A 21,941-nucleotide genomic window follows, 5' to 3' on the forward strand; every position below is an offset into this window, starting at 1 on the left:
GTTTTGGTATAAATGAAGCTTTGCGATCGAAAACTAACCTGAATCAGGTTTAGTTAGGTTTTGACGAAATTTCAAATATACGTATAAGATCTTATACTTCAATTACTTTTAATTTATGAGTGATCTCCGAGATCCGAAATAAGTATTTATTTCCGATTCATTTGAAAATACCGATATCTTGAATACCGTTTCGGTTAGATAGACAAAATTTCATGCATGCCTATGACTGTTTTAATTCTATTTCGTAGATTCTACCTCTATCAACTTTTGAGCGATTTCCGGTAATTGGAAAGAGTACTTTGCTTTGATTCCGATTTCTTTAAAAAAAAACAATTTAAAATTTTTATATCATATTCTCATAAAACATTTTCTAAGAATTTTTCGCCTCTATGTGTTTTCTCGAAAAAGAAGCGGTTTTACCACAAACTTCCATATTTTTATATCCCGGTTGCCAACCTTAAGTGTTATATATATTATATAATATATAAGAATAAACGAGAAAGTCTATATGGGATCTAAATCCCACTCAATTTTTATTGTTTAGTTTATATTTTTTAACATTTCGTAAGTGAATATATTTTGATTACTAACGAAAAAGCAAACTGAACTTAAAAATAAAACAATAAACCTGCCCCCTCCTTCTGAACAAAATAAAGTTCTTCAACCCGTGTCCAACCCACCACCCCGCCGTAAATGTAAGTCCCCTCATCCATTGACTACGTCTACAGGAATTCATCAACAGCTGGATTAAAAAAATACATTTTTATAAAATTACCTCCTATATGAAAGAGCTACAATTCGCGCGCTATATTGTAGGTGGTATCGGTACTTGAGGTTTCATTTCAGTACGTATCAGAATGCAACAAGTATCGTCTTGTACAGAATATTAGATTTAGAAATAATGTCGGATCGAACACACCCATTGGCTTCATAACAACATTACGTTTTCCATTCATCAGCGTTCTCATTCACATTTACAATCTGTAGACTAGACTCAGATCTTCAGTCTAGATCTAGATCTAGATCTAGATCTTAGCAATAAAAATGTCTAAGAAATCCATAAGCATAACGGTAGTCAGTTCTGAGCATGTTGTAGAGCACATTTTACCGGCGCAAATAGAATGCCACTCTAAAACTAAACATAAGAAGAAAAAGGGTGAGTTGATTGAAATTTATTAAATTTAATTTTAATTAATTTAAAAATAATTATTAGGCCTAAATTATTAAATTAATAAATAATTAATAGGCCTAGGCCTAACTAAAATTATCATTAGCTTTTTTTTGGGTGTAAACTACTGTAAAGTGATGAAAATTATCAGTTAGATTTATTATTTATTAAATCATTCAGCCCACATTCATTGACATGGTGATGGATTTAATTTTTAGTAGAATATCTAGATTCTAGATCTCAAAGAATAAGACTCCTATGTATCTCACTGTCTGTTTTTATTTTAGGCTTAACAAATTACTAAATCAGTAATTAGGCCTACTAATTAACTTTGTTTGCTGTAATCATGGAGAGAAATAAATTTAGTTATTGACTTATTGGCAAGTCAGCCATACTAGCAAATTTCATATGTAAATAAATATATCATTTTTTAATGCGAAAAATCTCCACTATCAATACAACTGTGTTGGAACAACATAGATCTAGATCAAATGTTTTTTTTTTTATGACAGGCCCTATAGGGAGTGACTTGACATATTCAACCAACTTGGGTAAAACTTCTCAGCAGCAAAGTAGCAGTGAAGATGACAATGAGATGGAAACAGAATTGCCTGGTAAGAAACAAGTAGTGGCTGGTGGGGAAGTTGAAGTTTGTAAATTTACATAGATCTATATCTAAACTTTTTATTTATTTGCAGCATTGTAGTAGGGCTGCAAACATTTATTTACCAGACACTTGACTGTGTTGAATCAATGCTCATAATGTGTATATTTTTTCTATGTTTAGCCCCAAAACAAGATGATCATGACCCTGACTATGGAGAGGTTTTTAAGTTTCGTACACATAAAAAATCAGGACAAATGGTTTCCAAAGGTACTTTTTTAGTTTTGTCAAAGGTCTAAGGGTTCTTCAAAAGATTGAGATAATTGAAAAATATATATGCTGGCAAAATAAAATAAATTAATGATAGGGAGAGCATAGCTACTACAAGCCAGCGAGAGATTAAGTGAATAAATCCAACCTACAATGGTCAATTTACGTTGGTAAATCAACATGTGAGAAAGGAAAACCAAAACACAATTACAGAAAAAGATAACTAACGTTTTAAAAGCCTGTGAATTTCAGGGATGTGACTTTTCCGAATTTTAGCGGAAATCCGATTTTTCCGTTTGAGCTGCAATTTTCCTCCGCTGATTTCATTTTTGCGAATTTTTCCGCCGATCTTCGATTTTTGCCGAAGTTTTAAAAATTAGGAAAAAAAACGAAAATGAAATCTACGGAAACGGCCGACTTGCGCATTCCATATATTCGTATTTAATTCGAGAATTACAGTACTTAGGTCAAATATGCACATTTCTTTTTAATTAGACGATTGCGCTAGGTCTGACGGTGCTAGATTAAGATGAAATATAGATCTAGGTCAAGATTCAGAATTTCTGCGAATTTCAGTATTTTTCAGAACGCAATTTTTTGGTCCAAATTTTCCGCTGATATCAGTTGAATATTTATCAAAAACACGGGAAAAGTAATCTAAAATAATGCCTTTCTTCACATGAAACTCGCATCTCCCAAGCCTGGTAATCTAGCTATCGATATAGCCTAATTTACCTTTCTGTATATTTGTTCACCCAAATCTACAGTTTCTCTCTTATTTTATTTAGCTATCTAATATGCATATTACAATCCTTGCAAAATGTGACTATGAGGACTAGACTTAACCCCCCCCCCCCCCCCCCCCCCCCCTTGTAGCAGCCGTGGCTCTTGTGACCTCACCTTGACCCCCAAGTACGTGTTTGGTACTACTTGTGGGGGAAAAAAATTAAAATGACGTCACAGTAGTTTCAAATAGCTGTTCCTGCAATACCTATGCTATAGGCCTATAGATTTAAAAAAAAAACGAACTCAGCGTGACTCCGAAGAAAAAGTACGATATGGACTGTTTTTAATAAGGGGTCTTCCATAAATAACGTCACACTCGGGGGGGGGGGGGGTCAGATAGAGTGACGTCATATTTTTTTTTTAAAAAGTAATGTTAGAAACTGAATTTTAGCAGCTATTACGTGTTTTAGAAAACTTTTTAAAAATTGTAATATAAATTGATTAATTAAAATACCCTATGTTGGTCGAGCTCAGTCAATATTTTAGAAGGAAAAAATCGATGTTTAAAAAAAAAATTCAAATTCAATTTTGAGGAGGGGGGGGGGGGGGGGCGGTTGTTGGCTGAGGTGTGACGTCATTTTTGAGGGTCGGGGGGGGGGGTCTGTCTTTTGTGATGGAGAGGAGAGGTAAAAATCGTAAAAAAACGTCATTTATGGATGACTTCAAACAATTTACAGCCATTCCAAAAACAAAAATAACGATGTGGTTTGGCTATCGAAATGGTTAACTTTGGTTCACATGTCAGACCCTTTCTAATTTCAGCTAATCTGGTCAATTTCATTTTCCATCACATGAACCCAAAACTTTCAAATTTCAATTAATCTGAATCTAGGCATTTTACAGTTGAAGACTAACATTTTTACCATGCCAATCTTTAAAAGAATATAAGGCATAATTTAAAATTGAAAACAAAAGTGTAACTAGACTAGATTAGTACACTTTAAATTAGCTTAATGTTAAACTTAATTGCCACTTTTATTACATTGTAAATGTAATTTTTTTTTAAAAGTTGTTTATAAGTTAAACATTAAATTGCAACTAGACAAGACTTTCAATGTCATTTTAGAGTAACATAAACTTCTTTTATTTATAATATTAGCTATATTAAACGATTAATTAGAACAGTAATGGCGTGAGGGTGCTTTAACTGAGATTTAAAAAATGGATAAAACATAGAGTTCTTGTCCGAAGAAAATTTCCTAATTTTTTTTCCTGGTCTGGTCACATCCCTGGAATTTGTATGGGAAATAAGAAATCTTGACATATTGTGGTAAATTTAGCCTTCTTTGTATGAAAAACAGAGAATTAGGCAAATCACTTTTAATAATGTCAACCAGGTTGGCGAGTTAACAGGTCACAATAAGTGGGTTAAAATTTATATTAAACCTGACAATTTGCTACTATTTGTGTTTGTTTTAGCTGAAACATGTACACCCAAATCATCTGCTAAAAGGGGAAAGCAGGGAACGCCAAAAAGTCTGAAAGTGAAAGCAGTAGCAACACCACCAAAGACCCCACGCTTACAAGACAAATTTTCTCATGAAGGTAACTTAATTTGCTTGCAGTATGCTTAGATGATCAGTGTTGCCTTAAAAGTCGATCAGCATTAAACCACACATAAATATCCTCTGCATGCAACACTTCCCGATGTGTCCATTAAAATTTATCTGAAATGTAATACATGGTTTCTTTAATGCAAAATCATGCACCCCTGCAGAAACTAGTAAAGTGGGAAATAAAAACAAAATCCAGGAGCTTGAAGAAAAAGTGTCGCCTTTCACATTATTTTAACTCAAAATTTGTATCATTTTTTTGGCAGTGAATAATATAAAAATGGTTTTTGATAATGCTTGAATTTTAAGAAAGTGGGCCAAATAAACACATTCTGTTTAGATTTTTCAGGAAAGTTGTACCAAATTCATATATATATATAGAGAGAGAGAGAGACATTTCGCTTCCCTAAAACCAGAATGTTTCAACTCCATTTAATGGTCATATATCTCACCCTTATTACGCAATAATTGAATTTTACTGAGTGCTTAATATAGAAATGTTATGAGAAAACAAAATTTTAAGCCTGGTTGTGGACATGAAAAGTGGAGTTGGAACAGTCTGGTTCTAGGGAAGCGATATATTAATCCTTCCTGTGGTACAAACTTGTGGTGGATGTTTAGCCTGCCTGTTATAATAGATTATTAAATTGTATGTACACTGTAGAGTACAAGAAAAATGGCAAATAGTTTTGTTACATGTTTTGCAGCTTCAACTCCTCTTAAGTTAGGTGTGGCAGCTCAGAGAGAACACAAGCGCGTGGAATCTTCAACACCTTACAGACTTCGCAAGCGTAACATGGATTCACAGCATTCAGGTGATTTTTTTTTTACGTTACGCTTGTCTTTAGGTGTTTGATACGATAATATCCTGTTCCGATTTGACGTCTTGTAATAGTGGATTTGATTGCTATAAAGTAATTTCATCCCTTCATACATTATTTAAACTATAACTTGACAAATAAATAAAAGTACAAAAATTTTTATCTTAAATTTTATTTAGTATTATGTATAAACAGAAAGAAAAAAATTAGTAATTATAAAATGTAAAAAACAATAAGTAGTAATTTAAACATGTACAGAAAGACCATGTTTCTTTTCTTTGTTAATAATGATAAACATAAATTTACATAAAATTCAGTAAGTGCCAGGTTAAAACAGAAGCCAATAATAATTGTTAATGCTAAATTTTACTTCCTAATATTTGTTTATCACTTTACATCTACTTTTGTTAAGTATTGTCTGATTGTATTACTTGCAATTACATTCAGTAGTAATAATATGTGGTAAAGGTGTTGCCTGTATTGTACTGTATAGGCATAGAGTTCCTAATGTCCAACAAGTTTCTAGTGGGATCCCTGTCATCTATATCTGTCTCTGGTAGTTCCCTCAGAGGCTGAGCTAGCAGGCTATTGGGTGAAGGGTTCCTGGTGTCTAGTAGAAGACTGATGCTGCGATCCTGCAGGAAGGCATGGCTGTCTTCCTGTAAGATGCTTGCCACCTCTGGCTTAATTTCGTGAATGAATGGAGACTGGTCGCTAGGTTCCAGGATTAATGTGGTGGGTTTCTGCATTATCTGGGGCATGGCGATTGTGGTTTGGTGTAGAGGTACTGCGTGGTGTAGAGGTACTGTGATGGTGGTTGCTGACAAGTCCTGTAAGGACAGGGACTGCTGTTGTATTTCAATGTCAGCTTGTGGAGTTTTCTTCCTTGGATTTTTTGTTTTTCCTGCGAGGACACAAAAAAATGAACGTAACAAGAATATAAAAAGAATGTAATTAATTTCATTTATCAACCTTACTAGTTTTGACGAAGAATATTTATTGGGGTAGAATTTTTTTTTTAATACATACATATTTAAGGTCATTGAAATACTTTAGAAATATACCTTACCTGTATTAGTTTTCTTTTTTTCTCCAAGAGCTTCTCTTGCATGGATTTTGGAATGTTTCTTTAGAGTACAAGATAGCTTGAAGGCTGCCCCACATGACATACACAAATATGGGCGTTCTCCTGCACAAAACATTAAGTTGTGGTGTTATATTAGTTAAACTAGTTCTCAGTACTTGGGAAATCTAGGTTAACCTATTTCCCAGTACTTGTGAAAACTAGGTTAAGCTAGTTCCAGGTACTTGTGAAAACTAGGTTAAGCTAGTTCCAGGTACTTGTGAAAACTAGGTTAAGCTAGTTCCAGGTACTTGTGAAAACTGGGTTAAACTAGTTCCAGGTACTTGTGAAAACTAGGTTAAACTAGTTCCCAGTATTCAAATGAAATGTTATTTTTTAAAATGATAATACAATTGCTGTTAACCTGAGTGGATTCTGCGGTGGTTCACTAGTGTGCTGTGCCTTGAGAAGCAGCGGTTGCATGTCTCACAGGTGTATGGTTTCTCTTGGGTGTGTGTGCGACGATGGTGCCTAAGCTCAGCGTGAGATTTAAACTTTTTATCACAGTAGTCGCAGGGGTGGTCGAATATGCCTTGGTGCATCTTCATATGGATGGTTAAACTGTTCTTCATTTTGTAAATCTGTGGTGGTAAAATTATCACTTTTTCAGCATACTCCTATCTTGGTAATTTTAATTTGGAATTACATATTTTTATAATTTTGAAAATGTAATGTCTTTAATTTTTAAATATTACTCTATGCCACAACTAAATTTTTATCAAAGCTTAGTCACTAACTTATTACTGATAGTATAAGTTGACTTACTGTTATCATAATTGCACAAGTAGTATTTTTATTTGTTTATTTAGCTTTCACTTACCCGCCCACAAACTTTGCAAATAAATCGCTCATTCTGTTTTTTGTCACTTTGCTCTTCGTTGTGACGACGTTTGTGTGTTTTCAAATCATTTAGGCTCACAAATGATTTTCCACAAATCGCACACACATGGGGTCTGTCAACTGAATTGTAAAATATCTTGATTTTGAATTTATTCAGCATTTCAGAATAGTAATAATGCTACGTTATGTGTTAAAAAAAAAACTTGTATACTGTAAAAAGTGAAATGATTACTTTCATGAGTCGTGGTATGGAAGTAATAAGAGCTCCTAGATTCAAAGCTGGCATTGCAGATTCTGCAGGAGTACTTGTCTTTGGTGTGTGAGCGGCGGTGAATAGAAAGATCATGGGCTGTTTGGAATTTTTTATCACAGAAGTCACATGACACATCTCGTGTGTTGTCGTGAGATTTTACATGCAGTTGTAGGCGAAATTTCGTTTTATAGCTCTGCAAGACATGAATATAAGTACTGTAAAGAGACATCAACAAGAAAATTAAAGTTATTTGAATTTGAAAAAAAATAATTTCCCTGCTACCTTGTCAAGAAAAACCAAAGTTGCTTACCCTGCCACATATACCACAGCTGAACTGACTAGAATCTGTGCCTCCCAGAGTTCTCTCCTCCTCTGCTGTGTGTTTTAGCTTGTGAAGATTCAAACCGGATGTTTGAGAAAAACATCTGCCACAAACATCACAGCTGTAGGGATGCTCACCTGTTAAAATCCTTTGCTTTATTGCAACATCTTTTGTAATTATAATCCTTAATTAATTATTGCAAGGAATGTATCATTTAGTGGAAATAAAACATGCAAAAACAAAACATGATTGCAAAAACAGACAAAAATTTTACCTGAATGGACTCCTAAGTGTGATCTAAGTGTTCCCTTGGATTTGAACCCCTTGCCACACTGCTCACACCTGTAGGGGCGCTGGCCTGTGTGCTGCTGCCTGTGTGACTTCAAGTCTTGAAGTTCTGGGAAAACTTGGGCACAAAATTCACAGTGGAAATCTCTTTTGTTGACATGTCTCTTCATGTGGGCCAGAAGCGCAGCTCGTTTGTTTAGGCTCTAAATTTGTTAATAGAAATAAGTTTATGTGCTTTGAAATGCCAGTAAACTTATACTATACAGACTTCGCCTAATTTTGTTATAAAATATGAGCATTTATTTTGTGTATGTATTTCAAAAATTAATTTTTAGAAAGTAGTTTTATACTACAGACAATTTTGCTCTATGCATAAATTTAGTGTTAGTTAAATTTACACTGTATAAAATATACTTCAATATTATAAACTAACTTTCCCACAAATCTGGCAAAGATATTTTTCTGCTGGTGTTTGAATGTTTTTCTCTTCCTGCTGTGATGAACTTGTGTGGTGGTGAGAAGCTTCTTGTCCTAACATGTCTCTCAGTTTCTCCTGCTCATGGGCCTTCATATGGATAAGCAAAGCCTTTTTAGTTTGACATTGCTGGAATGAAATAAAAAATTGATAGCAAAACATAGGTATCAAATGTCAAGTAAAATATGGATTGGTTTGTTTTTCTAGATAAATTCTAGCAACTTACTTTGCCACACTCCTCACATTTGATACTGCTTGCATGGTTGGGATGTTCTTTCTTCTGATGTCTGTTTAAATTTGATGTATCTGTAAAATCTTTCTTGCATACTGGACATTGATATGGCTTCTCGCCTGAATGGACTCGTTTGTGGCGTGTTAGTTGGTGTGAGTGGATGAATGTTTTATTGCATGTATCACATGAAAATCTTTTTTCTTTTTCATGAACCCATAAGTGTGACTTAAGATTTCCTCTGTCCATAAATGTCATATCACAATATGAACACTGAAGATGTTCATCCTTTATTAAAGGATCTATATTGCATAGACTTGCATTAAAATTGATAGATGAATTTATAAACTCATTTGAATAATTTGCAACTGCATCATTTAAATCATCAATTCCCTCTTCATCATTAATTTTGTTGACTTTTAAGTTATTATTCCTGGTCGTCTTGCTTCTATTAGTTCTTGTATTTCTCGTTAAAGGCTTATCCAACACCTGATTACATACATCTTGTTTGATCAATTCTTTGTCTGTAGCAATGAATTTGAAAGTTTTTTCTTCATTGATCTGATCAGTCCATACCGGTCTTAGGTGTTCATTACCTTGTATGAATTCAATTATCTGGCACACCAGAGAAATTGAGGATAGGTTAATGTTCATTTGCTGGCTGACCTGTAAAGCTTCCAAAAATAAAGCAGCAGCTTTTTCTAGTCTCCCTTTAAAGTCTTCAATATTTGTATCCATACTGCCAACTTGAGTTGTCAACCTGTTGAGTTGTATAAAAAATTTAGAATCAAGGGTTATTAAAATTATTAGGCTTAACTAGATTTTGTAGGCCTAACTACTTTTAATTTCTGTCCAGGAAGACCTACTTTCTAGATTTCGATTTAGATCTAGGGGCCTAATCTAAATTATATTAGGCCTTAGGCCTATATGAATAGATATTGAAATCTAGTCAAGAATCTGTACTGTGACTATAGATAGAGTTTAGATAATCCAGAAATTAGTCTAATCTGGATATAGAATCTAGATCTAGATCTTCCTCTTGGAAGTCTTCTCTCTAGGCCGCTAGGGCGAGGAAATGAATACAACTCGTACTTGTTAGTTGAACTAATTTACTAAAGAGAGCGTAGAATCTAGGTTCTAGTTGTAAGTTGACTTACGTCGACTTACGATCAAGAGGAATCAAAATTGCGAAAAAAAAGTTAACAAACGAAGCAACTGCTTCTAGATTAATCGTCGCGCATGTAGTAACGGCTCTGACAAACATAGGCAAGTTAAATGAAATTGAATAGTGAATTTCTAGATTCTAGGATGCCATGTTTACATTCTAAAATCTAAATGAAACAAGGAATTTAAAAATCTTAGATCTAATCTGTATGAAAGTATACGAAACAAAAATTAAAATTATTTAGAGTTAACTCCCTTGTTTAAAAAATTTAATCGTTTTTTTTTTTTAAATTTAAATTTATAAAACCATTAACCGTCTAAACTGAATCAACAAGATCTATCAATTTTTGTATTTATTAGTGTAATTAAGTCATTCAATTGATTTATCATTGTTATTCAAAAGTTTTTTTTGTATATAAAACACATTACTTTATATTTATATTATTTACTGTTCAATTTCAGGCTCATCTTCTGATGACAGTGTTGATGATGATACATCAAGTGATGAGGCACAAGAGGAGGAGGAAGAAATGTGCACTGATAAAAAATCATCAACCAACAATGACACAGATATGGTAAGATTTTTTTTTGTCTGGAACATTTAACCAAATTTATTAAGATATTTTAATGGAGCTCATGCTTTTATGTTCACCAGTTATTCTGTTGCATTTTTATTATTCAGATTTGATCAGAAATATTTCGTAATACTTTCTAAAAAAAAATTGTTTAACAGATAGCTAACTCAAATGAAAATAACTTACTGGATATGATCATGTCCACTATAACAGAACATTGCGTCATGATAGCTCAAAGCCTTGAGTTGTACTGGGTGTTTCATGAAAGTCAGTCTACCCAAGTAGTAGTTCAGTTTGCTCACAAGAGCAAAAACGTAACAACTGCAGGGCCAAAATCTTGTCAGAATATGTCCCTTAGCTGGTAACATCCCATGGTACGTGATTCTTAACTTTCAACTTATTTATTTTTAAGTACATTTTTTTTTCTATTGTAGTCTGCCAAAGCTGAGAATTACTTTGACCTTCACTCTATGGCGCCAATAACCTCAGACAGAACCATGTCCTCCTTAGACGGCCCAAGGCTTGATGTGGACACCATTCGAGAGGTTCTCAAGCACTTTGATGATGGTCACAAGAAGTCTATTTCAGAATTAATGGAGAAACACACCAGATTTTTTAAGAGATGGATGTTCAATATGTGGTAGAAAATTATTCTAAACATTGGCAAATTTTGATGTATTGTGTGATAGATGGCATTAACACGTAATGGAGGTTTTATCATGTCTCTAGCTGTAACCTCTGCCCATGGGAACTTTTGGCCTCTTTGTTTTCTCTTGCCCTGTGGTGTCCAGTGAAGAGCAGTCTTAATCAAAGGGTTAACTCTACTTCTCAGCAAATCAAATACTAGGAAGATTGTTTTAATTTTCAATATTTATCAAATAATGCAGGGTATTTTGTAAATAATTTTAAATAAAATTCAAGAATTAACAAGCTTGTCTCCTTATAGTTAGTGCTTTTGATTGTAAAAGAATACTAATTATCTAAAGGATTACGTCCCCTTAAGTCTTGTGTATTTACTTTTCTAGTCCTTTAAGCAACTGTGCTTCATAAAACTGGTTCTTTAACACAATTTTAATATCCGTATTTTGGATTCGTTATATATAATAGTTATAATAGTTATAATACCACAACTATTTCTTTTCTATGTATTCACATTTAAGACAATTTTTTTCAATTTTTCAAAATTATGCTTGAAAAAAGCTATTAACACATTTTGTTTTTGACAGCTGTGGCTATAATATATTACTGTATGGACTCGGCTCAAAGCGTCTGTTACTGGACAAGTTCAGAGAAGAATATCTGATGGAATTTTCTCACTTAGTTATTAATGGATACTTTCCTAGCCTTACAGTTAAACATGTAGGTTTTTATAAACTCTTAATTCAGGAGATTCTCTAATACTATACTGTATGCATGTTTTATTCTGATGGTACCTTTAGGAGTAGGGCTATGGCCTAATTTAGACCAATGATACTAGCTAAGAAATGGTAACAAATAGGTAGTGACATCGTTTTAGAAAGTAGGCTACCTTTTAAGTTTGTGTAAATTTTCCTAATTTAGTTACAATTTACTTTTTTATTTCACAGGAGTTTATTTTCATCTAAGTAATTGCTTGATAATTTTAATATTTCTTCTAATTCTTATAAAATTATTTTCTCAAGATCCTAAATTCAATAACAGAAGAAATTCTAGAAACATCTAAAGGATTTACAAATGTATATAGTCAGATAGAATTTATACAAGAGGCTTATAAAAATAAAAGTAAGATTATTTTTATTCTATAATATCAACTTAAGCATTACTGTATATTTGTTTTTATTTAATCTAGTTACATTTTGTTTTGTTTTTTCGTGTTGATTATTTTAGTTTTGTTTTCAATATTTTAGTTTCCTTTTGCTATTGCAGATGAGGATTTTTATTTAGTGATACACAATATAGATGGAGTCTTGCTACGCTCTGAAAAGTCCCAAGCAGTACTGAGTAGTCTGGCAAAGATTGAAGGCTTCCACATCATTGGCTCAGTGGACCATATCAATGCTGTGCTCAGTAATACATTTTTAAAAAATTTGTGGTGATAGACCTTTAGCTTATTTTGAGAAGACAAAATGATGTGCATTTTAGGAATAGTTTCTGTTAAATTTATGCCAGACAGGAAGGTTTTGGACAGTACTTTAAAAACAATTCTTAAGTTTATAAAATGACTAAATTTGAATTACTTTTCACACAAAGGGAGAGGAGGAGGTTTTAACTTTTTTACAACATACTTTAATAGTCTACGGTTGTTGTATATGATAAATTGGCCTTGTGATGGTGCGAATAGAGGGAGAAAAATGGTTAAGAAAATATATTGACAATACCTACATTTATGCATTAGAATTAATAGTATTTCTTTGTTTATTGGCAAGGAAACTATTTTGTGTTGTCCATTACTTAAGTTACAGTGATTACATTTGTTTACAATCCCAAAAGCATTTTCAAAATGACTTAAACATTTCTCATCCTAGTGTGGGACCAGAACAAGTATTGCCATTTCCGTTGGCTGTGGTATGAAACTGCCACCTTCCAACACTACGACGCGGAGAACTCGTACGAGAACTCGCTCATGGTGCAACAGTCAGGCTCGCTGGCCATGAGCTCATTGGTTCATGTGATGAGGAGTTTGACGCCTAATGCACGCCAGGTGTTTCTTCTACTGGCAGAATACCAGCTTGAGATGGGGCAAACCACAAACTATTCAGGTGAATGTTTTGATGACGTTATATATACATATCCAGCCAAAGCACAAACCAGAGGCGTAGCGACCCTTCCCGGCGCCCGGGGACAAACTTTTCGATTTGCACCCGTCTCAACCTTTCAATTTATTTTTCGAACCCCCTAAGGTCGGCGCCCGGGGACATATGTCCCCCCCCCCCCCCCCTTCGCTACGCTACTGGCACAAACCAATGTTATGGTTTTTGTTTAATAACATTGGAACATGGGTATAATAGTTTTATGATTATTGTTTCAGGCATGTCCTTCCAAACTCTGTACCACAAGTGTAGAGAAGCTTTCCTTGTTAACAGTGATCTCACCCTACAAGCTCAACTTGTTGAATTTAAAGACCATAGACTGATACTTTCAAAAAAGGTACGTTTTAAGCATTCTTAACAATAGGAACAGAACATGTGTAACAGCTAACAAAAAGAATTCATTTGTTTCTGCTCTATGCCTCTTTAAGCAAAACAGAACCTACTAATTTTGAACAGAAACTTGATCTGGGCTTGTTTTATGAGGGTTCATGCATTGAAGAGATTGCTTTTAAAATTCCATGTCATTTTAAATCGTTATCTATTAGTAAAAAAAAATGTCTGTGTAGGATGATTTTTTTTTAAAGATATATTTTACTGTTGCTTTAAAAAATAAATTCATTTTTTTGTTTCTTCCTCCAGAATTATGAAGGTATCGAACATTTAATAATTCCTGTGGACCAGGCAACCCTCAAAGAATTTATTCAAGAACATAAAAGCAGTTGACCCGATTTGTTCAGTAACACTTGAATTCCATATCCCAGGTTTTATGCCATGCTTGCCTTACATTCCCTGTAAGTTCTTGTTACTGTAGGAATTGTCAGTGGGTTTTGAATACATTCAGATTAGGCTTTCATTGGTTTTTTTTCATCTATTTCACGAAGAATTTACAAAAATTATTTTAATAAATATGCAACTGTACATTTCCTTTACAATTTATAAAAATTTTCAACTCAACTGCTGTTTTTAAACAATGTATTGATGTATGTTTTTTTAAAATTACTGTACTACTCAGACTTGGTCTGCTTTGACATAATGAAATTGTTCTCATTCTCAACTAAATAAACTGACTTCATGAACACAGCTTGTATTTTCAATACATTTTTTATTCTCTAAATTTAGAGGCAGACATTTCATACTTTCACTGATTTTACAAAAAGTTGCATACCCAAAAAAAAACACTTAAAAGGGGGAAATGTGACCAACAACACTGCGCACATACAGACATCACATGGGTTATGTTAAAGCAATAAGAATAAATACATTTGACTTGAGATGTACACAAACAAGCAGGTGGAGAGGATACAACTTACTTAATTAACAAGACCTGAGCTTATGTTTCAATATCTGTAGCTTTGACCCACCCTAATTGTTTAATTAAACAGTAAGTTGATTTTAAATCTCATAGCAACACTAAAGTGACTTAGGGTGTCAGCCTCTTGGGGTCACGAGGGAACAAAGATGTTTTCCTGATGTTGTCCAGTCCCAGATAAAGCATGGTCACTCTCTCCAGACCTGCCAATGCAAAAAAATTAGTCTCAGATCAAATGAAAATTCTAATCAATTTATAAATAGCAATAAGTTTTCATTATTTAGAGCAAAAAAAACCCCCATAAATTTGGTAAACAATTTTTTTTCCTTCCAGTCCAAACCAAATGATTATTATAATTAATTATTAATGATTATTATTATGATTAATAATAATTAATTCAACAATTATTACTATATCAATGTCAGAAAAAGTATATAAATAAATCTTACCAATCCCACCCCCACCATGAGGAGGAGCACCATATCTGAAGCTGTCGATGTAACCTTTGATTTTATCCAGCTCTGTAGGCAAGTAAACAATATTTTAATTTGGTGCAAGTTACGTATACTTTAAAACAGAACATCACAAAACAGCACATGGGCAGACTGTGAAATACTCCTATCCTAAAACTAAAATACACACACAAAAAATGTAGTTGTATCTCAAATTTATAACATGAACCAAAAAAAAAACAACTTACGACATCCATGAGCTTCAGCTCTTTTACTCAGGAGTTCTGGATCATGAATCCTCTGGGCACCAGACAAGATTTCTTCTCCCCTCATAAACATGTCATAGGAATTGGACCATTTCTGGACAGTAATTTTACATTGGTATTAACATTAAATGAGTCGATACAAGACAGTAATATTACATTGGTATTAACATTAAATGAGTCAATAAAAGACAGTAATTTTACATCTGTATTAACATTAAATGAGTCAATAAAAGACAGTAATTTTACATCTGTATTAACATTAAATGAGTCAATAAAAGACAGTAATTTTACATCGGTATTAACATTAAATGAGTCAAAAGAGACAGTAATTTTACATTGGTATTAACATTAAATGAGTCAATAAAAGACAGTAATTTTACATTGGTATTAACATTAAATGAGTCAATAAAAGACAGTAATTTTACATCGGTATTAACATTAAATGAGTCAAAAGAGACAGTAATTTTACATTGGTATTAACATTAAATGAGTCAATACAAGACAGTAATATCTGTAAAATAATGCTTACTGAATCAAAGGGGTCTGGCATGGTGTAGAAAGGTCGGACTGCAAGAGGAAACTTGTCCAGGATGAAAAAGTCGGTGTCATACTAAAAAAATGTAAAAACATGACAAAATGTTCATAGAACTAAGTGCATATTAAGGGGAAACTTATTTTGTTTAAAACCAACTTTAGTCCAATTATAATTATTTCAAGAAAAAAAAAAGCAAATAATGTAGAAAATAATAAAAAATATTGCTTTATAGTTCTCAAAAATGGAGAAAAATATAAAATTACTAAAATTAGTGAACTCTTCTAAAAGGAATTTTAAATATTTTTTAAAAACATTTAATAAATCCTTAATGAAGGTATCTCTCTCAAGAATAACCAGTTTTGCGTTTCTGCACCTTTGCTTTCACCAGTCTTCCTAACAGCTTCTCATTGGCTGTGGTGAGATCTTCTTCATCTCCCATCTCAATGCCAGCACTTCTCAGCATCTCCACACCATCCTTGTAGTTCAGTATCAAACTAGACACAAAACATTGAACAGTGTATTTGTAGCTTAGTATCAAACTAAACACAAAACAGAACATTGCACAGTGAGTCAGTGTATTTCTAGTTTAGTATCAAACACAAAACAGAACATTGAACAGTGTATTTTAGTTTAGTATCAAACTAAACACAAAAAACCCATTTATCACAGTATCTTTAAGAGTTAAACCTTTAAAAAAATGTATTACAATGTTGTGGGTTAATTGGAACACTGCACTACTTATAGTATATAAAAGTACTGTATCATTAAAACTTTACCTGGGTTCCAGAAATTTAAAAGGCTCAGATGGGAATTGCTTGTTGACTAAACTGATTTCCTCAGCATACCTAAAAAAAAATTGTAATTTAAAGTATAAAATAAGAAGTTAAAATAATCCGACTACAGCCTGTATGAATTTTTAATGCTTATAAAATAGTACTTACTCGGACTGTAGACCTTTGAACATGTTAACAAACATATCACCAATGACATCAAGGACCTCGTGATAGTGATAGTTGATTGCCATCTCAAGATCTAGACCAACAAACTCAGTCAAGTGGCGATGGGTGTTGGAATCCTCCGCACGGAATACTGAAAATTATATTCTAAGCTTTAAAAATGTGCTTTAAGCATCTTTATTTTCATGTAAACAAAAAATGACATGACATGATTATTTACAAAGTGTGAGTTGAAGATAGATCCAGTATTTGTTTTGTAGCCTACCTGCTCCCACAGTGAAGACCTTGTCAAACTCAGCACACACTGCCATCTGCTTGTACAGCTGAGGGGACTGGGCCATGTAAGCTTTAGTCTTGAAGTAAGTCACTTCAAAAACATTTGCACCACCCTCAGATGCAGCTGGGGATGGTAATTTTAACTAACAAATAGAGCAATACCTCTTACAACAGTCATTTTAGCCATATGCAATCTAGTAAACAGTTTTTCTATTTTCATTTTTGTTTTAAGTTGACTTGTAGCTAAACTACAGGATTAAAATGTACTTATGAACAAGGTTTTAATCTTTATCTGGCCAAGGTTTTATAGAAAATGTTTTTTTTGTTTGTTTGAAAGGTATCAGTTTTGACAAATTTATAATAATTTTGATTTACTACACAGTATTTCAAATCTATGTGGCTATGTAAGTTGGTGACTTTACATAATTTTGAAAGACCTTAATGTTTAGACTGTATTGCTACCTTGGGTTTTTTAATTAAAAAAAAAAAGACTAATGATAAAGCTCATCTTAACAAACTTGCTTTGTGAAATCTAATTAGTGCTAACAAAGAGAGCAAAGCCTTGTAGAGCAACATACAACCACTAAGTTATGTACTTCTGTTAAAATTAGCTCTTGTGTAAGTTCCCTTTTCAAACCTGACTGTCCGTGGGGGAAAGTGAAGCCTGTTCACCTGTTTCTGTGACCTCCACATTTGAAAGGATATTAAGGTCAATACTATCCCCAGCTACCTTTACTTTTCCTAACAATGTGATAATAGTGGCTTTTCTGCTAATATTAATCTCCTAACTTTTTTTGTTTGTTTACTGAGGTATTTTAAAAGTTAGATGTTATCAATCTTAGAATTTAAAGAGTTCTCTTTAGAGAAACTCACAACAAATGTCTGCTTAGGATACTTAATTTCGGTATGGACTTTTAGGTAACTACTTCAGAAAAATGTAGATGATATTTTAATTGAAATTTTGTTGTTCACCCTCAATGTATCTATTTTACAGATGTTGAAAACATAATAAAAAAATATTTTCACCTAGTATTTGATAAATTAAATAATTTTAAAACACAAACAATTTAATAAAAATGCAATTATTTCAAGCTGTTGTTTTCTAACCTGAAATGATCTTAGGTGTGTGGATTTCAACAAAACCTTTGGATGTCAAATAGTCACGAAAGAATCTGCACACCCCAGCCTCTAGTCTAAAAATAGACTGACTAGTCAATGTCCTAAGGTCAAGTACCCTGTTGTCTAGCCTTGTATCTTGATTGACAGTTGCCAGTTCCTGGAGGGTAAAGTGGGTTGAAAGACATTTTTATAAAAGGTACATTTCTAAGACATCAATATAAATCATTATACAACTACACAATATGGAAATTATCATCTAAAAGGTGATTGACACATTTTTTTTAATAAAGTGAATTAAATGTTGTCATGAAAGTATACAAGAAAACACAGCAGGACTACCTACTGATATCATAGAGTGGTACTACTTACCCCTTCTCCTTCAGGTCGACTAGCATCTTCAATAAGAAGGGGCAATCGTGGCTCAGCTGCACTAACCACCCAAATCTGCACACACACAAAAACAAACAATTATGCCATGTTTTGTACATTAGACTTATTGTGTTCTCAACACAATATAAAATAGTTGACACTATAAAACTATAACAAAGTAAGAATTTATAGAGAGCCAGTTGTCAGTGCTGCACCTACCTGCTTGATATGTAGCTCCACTTCCTGCTGTGTACAAGACTGTATTTTCTGACCCACTGTTTGCACCACACCCTCAACATCAATGATTGACTCAGCTGTCACACTAGCAGTTTAAAATAAATTAGAATAGTTTGTTTAAAAAATAACATTATAAATAGAATCAAGCAGTAAAATACAGATAAATAACCATCTGCACATCCTTTCTTTTTATTGAAAAGGATGGAAAAACAATAATTTTAAGTTCTAACCTTACTGAACATGAAATAAAATTTGTTAATGAATTTAATAAAAACACATTTTTAAAGATTGAAGAATTGTGTCTAACATCTTTATGAATGTATGAATGTTATGCTGAAACTTTTAAAAATTATTTTTGCTGTAGAAGAGACTTCATGACAAGTTTTCCTACTGCATCCATCCAAGTAAACCATATGCTAACATCAGACAGAAACATTCATCTCTTATCTACCAAACACTAATCACAGTGGCACCAAATCTTACCTTGAAATAAACTTGATCATCTGTTTGCTGATCGTTTCATTCTGCATGGCTACTCCCTGGACAGTCCACTTCTGCTGCCTAATAACAAAAAAGCACTGCTTGCCTGATCACATTGGTGGGAATACAAAAACAAAAAATTGTTATTTGCAGACTATAGTGCTTTGTACATATGGCTTCATTGTAATTAACAGAATGGTCGAAAGTTCAGAGTGAAGAAAAAATAGGTTGTAAGCTTATGGTGGTTTTTTTTTTGCTAATTAGAACACTGTCAAAAGATGTAGTAAAATAAAGATAAAAAGACCTCTGATGATGTTAACTGTATAGTATAAAGAAAAAAAAATTGTCTTCCAAAGAGGTGATAATAATTTCATTATAAAGAAGTTTGATGCTATTATTAAGCTAGGAAGATCTCAGGCTGCAGATGCAGTAGAAGTCATTCGTTTTTTTTGCTATATTATCAAATGATATGATAGTATCATGGTCAGCTGTCTTTATCTATCCTGCCACAAAAATGCATTTTTTACTGTTGACCCCTAAATTTTACCTTTGCTCCTACAAGTATGCAATCTTCCTCTAACCCACACTTTTTCTCCAGCAATGCCTGGCAACATTTCTGAAATTTTATAGAGGCGGCGCTGAATCTTTTCTTGTGATTGGAAGAGTGGTAAAACTCCATAGAGGCCTTTGGATACATCTTCCCCCTCTTTCTCACCTGCCTACAATAGAATTTTAAACATGCTATTAAATTTTAAAATTCATTAGGGGGGCCTATTTTTTTTTTTACCTGACATAAATATAGGAAAAAAATCAGATAATTTGAGATTTTTATCTTTAAAGGCATCAATATCTGGAGAGTATAAAGTAGCTATCAGATATATTACACTATTACACTGTATCAGTTCAAAGTGGTGTGCGGGGTTGAAAAAATAGCAAAACTTACCTCTTGTTCAGTTGGTTTTTTATACTGTGCTTTCTTGGCCGCCTTTTCAGCTTCTTTCTGTTGTTTTTTTAAAGCTTTTTTGGAAACAGGTAGCCCATCTGGCCTACAAGAACATTAGTAAAAAAAATATATATATATAATTAGACTACATTTTATCAGGCCTAATATTAATAAACTATAATTTTATAAAAGGGTAAATAATAAAATCCAAAGATTCTAAGATTGTGGTGTTATTTGTAGGCCTATTGAATTTATAAAACTAACTTGAAAATGTGTATGATTGAAAAAGAAAATGATTTAGGTCTAGGCTAGTTGACGATTCTAAAATTTAAATATTACAGAGACCAGAGATCTAGATCTTGATAGAATCTAGAATTATAGTATTTGATAAGGGTCCGAGTAGCTTAAGCTCGACTTAGACAACAACAAACAGCTGCCGGTAGTGCAAAAGTACATTTGACAACAGTACACAACGCTGAGCAGAATCGGGGACGCAAAGGGATTGGCATGATGTTGATCTATGTTTATAATCAGAAATGAGAAGATAGATCTAATTAAAACGTGCTGATAAACTTACCCGACAGCTTCTTCTCCGCTCATTTTAATATCTTTGGATCTAAATCTATAGATCTAGACCTATATTTTTATAAACAAAACGTCGCTTTTATGCTTTTTCGCAGAATAACATTGGCACGTTTACATCCCACACTGGACGGTATCGAGCCTAAATTAGCTCTTGTTAATACTCGATACTACTCATTGCTTACTTTAATAAGTTCAGGATTTGCAATTTTCTTCAGATAGTTGGCATATAGTCTGTCTAGATGCTTTTATTTTTATTTAAGTAACGTTACAAATATTTCAGTAGCATGTATTTTCAGTAAATATCTTATTGCCTTTAATAGATTTTGAAAAACATTACGCCTCGTCGAACTCTTGTACTCTAAAATAACAATGTATATTTGATGAATTTTCTTTACATGTTCGTTTGATTATTTCAACATTCACTATTTGGACCAGCAAGTTTATGTAGAGATCTACATTATATTTATTTTTTAAGTGTAACACACATTTTGTAGCCCTGTGCTGTTATTTCAATAGTTTTTTTTTTAATGTTCTGTAGTATCGATATTTGTATCGATGCTTCTAATATCACAATGTTCCTTTCGGTTTCTTCAAAACATGCTGCAATACGCAGTAATGCGTAGAGCAATGTAGGCCTATTGCAGCAATAGATTTAGGCCTAGAATGAATCTATAGAGCCTAGAAGCCAAAACAATTAAGACAGTTATAAGCATAGTTTTGAGCTAAAAATAACTTACATATTTTGATTTTTAAATAGGCCATGACGCTCAGTTTGTATGATGTATCGTTTTGCAATGGTATTTTCTTAAAACAGTCTAGTTCATTAGGCGGATCTGTGAAGGGAAAAAGGGGGGGGGGGGGGGGGCGGAGAATTAAAGTATGTTAGATGTGAATAGGTAAGGAAACAATACATGTAAATCCAAATATCTTCGGCCTTGAGGATGTACTATAAATGACGTTAGGCTTTATTGACGATTTGAACTCCACTTCCCTCCCCCTTCCCATTTAATGTGTTATCCAGTTAAAATAATAAAATTGTACCAGAGAGAGAGGGGTATAAAAAAAAACTGAAAATACGAAATTGTTGGAAGGAGTGACACCTTTATTTACCACACCGCGGGTGACACCCATTATTGTGACGCCACTGATACTTA

General features: G+C 33.2%; 2 protein-coding genes across 2 annotated transcripts; one reads left to right on the forward strand and one right to left on the reverse strand.

The window, feature by feature from the left end:
• Positions 1–864: 864 nt before the first annotated feature.
• LOC131952412 (origin recognition complex subunit 2) lies at positions 865–14,333 on the forward strand. Its single transcript, XM_059315041.1, has 13 exons — positions 865–1,156; positions 1,681–1,782; positions 1,956–2,042; positions 4,248–4,373; positions 5,089–5,196; positions 10,359–10,471; positions 10,906–11,111; positions 11,698–11,830; positions 12,133–12,232; positions 12,377–12,517; positions 12,976–13,209; positions 13,479–13,597; positions 13,900–14,333. The coding sequence occupies exons 1-13, from the start codon at positions 1,045–1,047 to the stop codon at positions 13,981–13,983; spliced, it is 1,665 nt and encodes a 554-aa protein (XP_059171024.1). The 5' UTR covers positions 865–1,044; the 3' UTR covers positions 13,984–14,333.
• Positions 14,334–14,344: 11 nt separating this feature from the next.
• On the reverse strand, positions 14,345–20,922 carry LOC131952413 (aspartate--tRNA ligase, cytoplasmic). Its single transcript, XM_059315042.1, has 15 exons — positions 20,780–20,922; positions 20,203–20,305; positions 19,807–19,978; positions 19,263–19,365; positions 18,762–18,864; positions 18,543–18,617; positions 18,162–18,330; positions 17,044–17,178; positions 16,764–16,911; positions 16,599–16,667; positions 16,196–16,316; positions 15,817–15,897; positions 15,270–15,381; positions 15,019–15,090; positions 14,345–14,772 (listed from the first exon to the last, which is right to left on the reverse strand). Exons 1-15 carry the CDS (start codon positions 20,800–20,802, stop codon positions 14,681–14,683), a joined length of 1,578 nt encoding a protein of 525 aa, XP_059171025.1. The 5' UTR covers positions 20,803–20,922; the 3' UTR covers positions 14,345–14,680.
• Positions 20,923–21,941: the final 1,019 nt, after the last annotated feature.

This window comes from Physella acuta, unplaced genomic scaffold (assembly GCF_028476545.2).
Source record: "Physella acuta isolate Inbredline_101_S28 unplaced genomic scaffold, ASM2847654v3 ptg000872l, whole genome shotgun sequence".
NCBI lineage: Eukaryota > Metazoa > Mollusca > Gastropoda > Physidae > Physella > Physella acuta.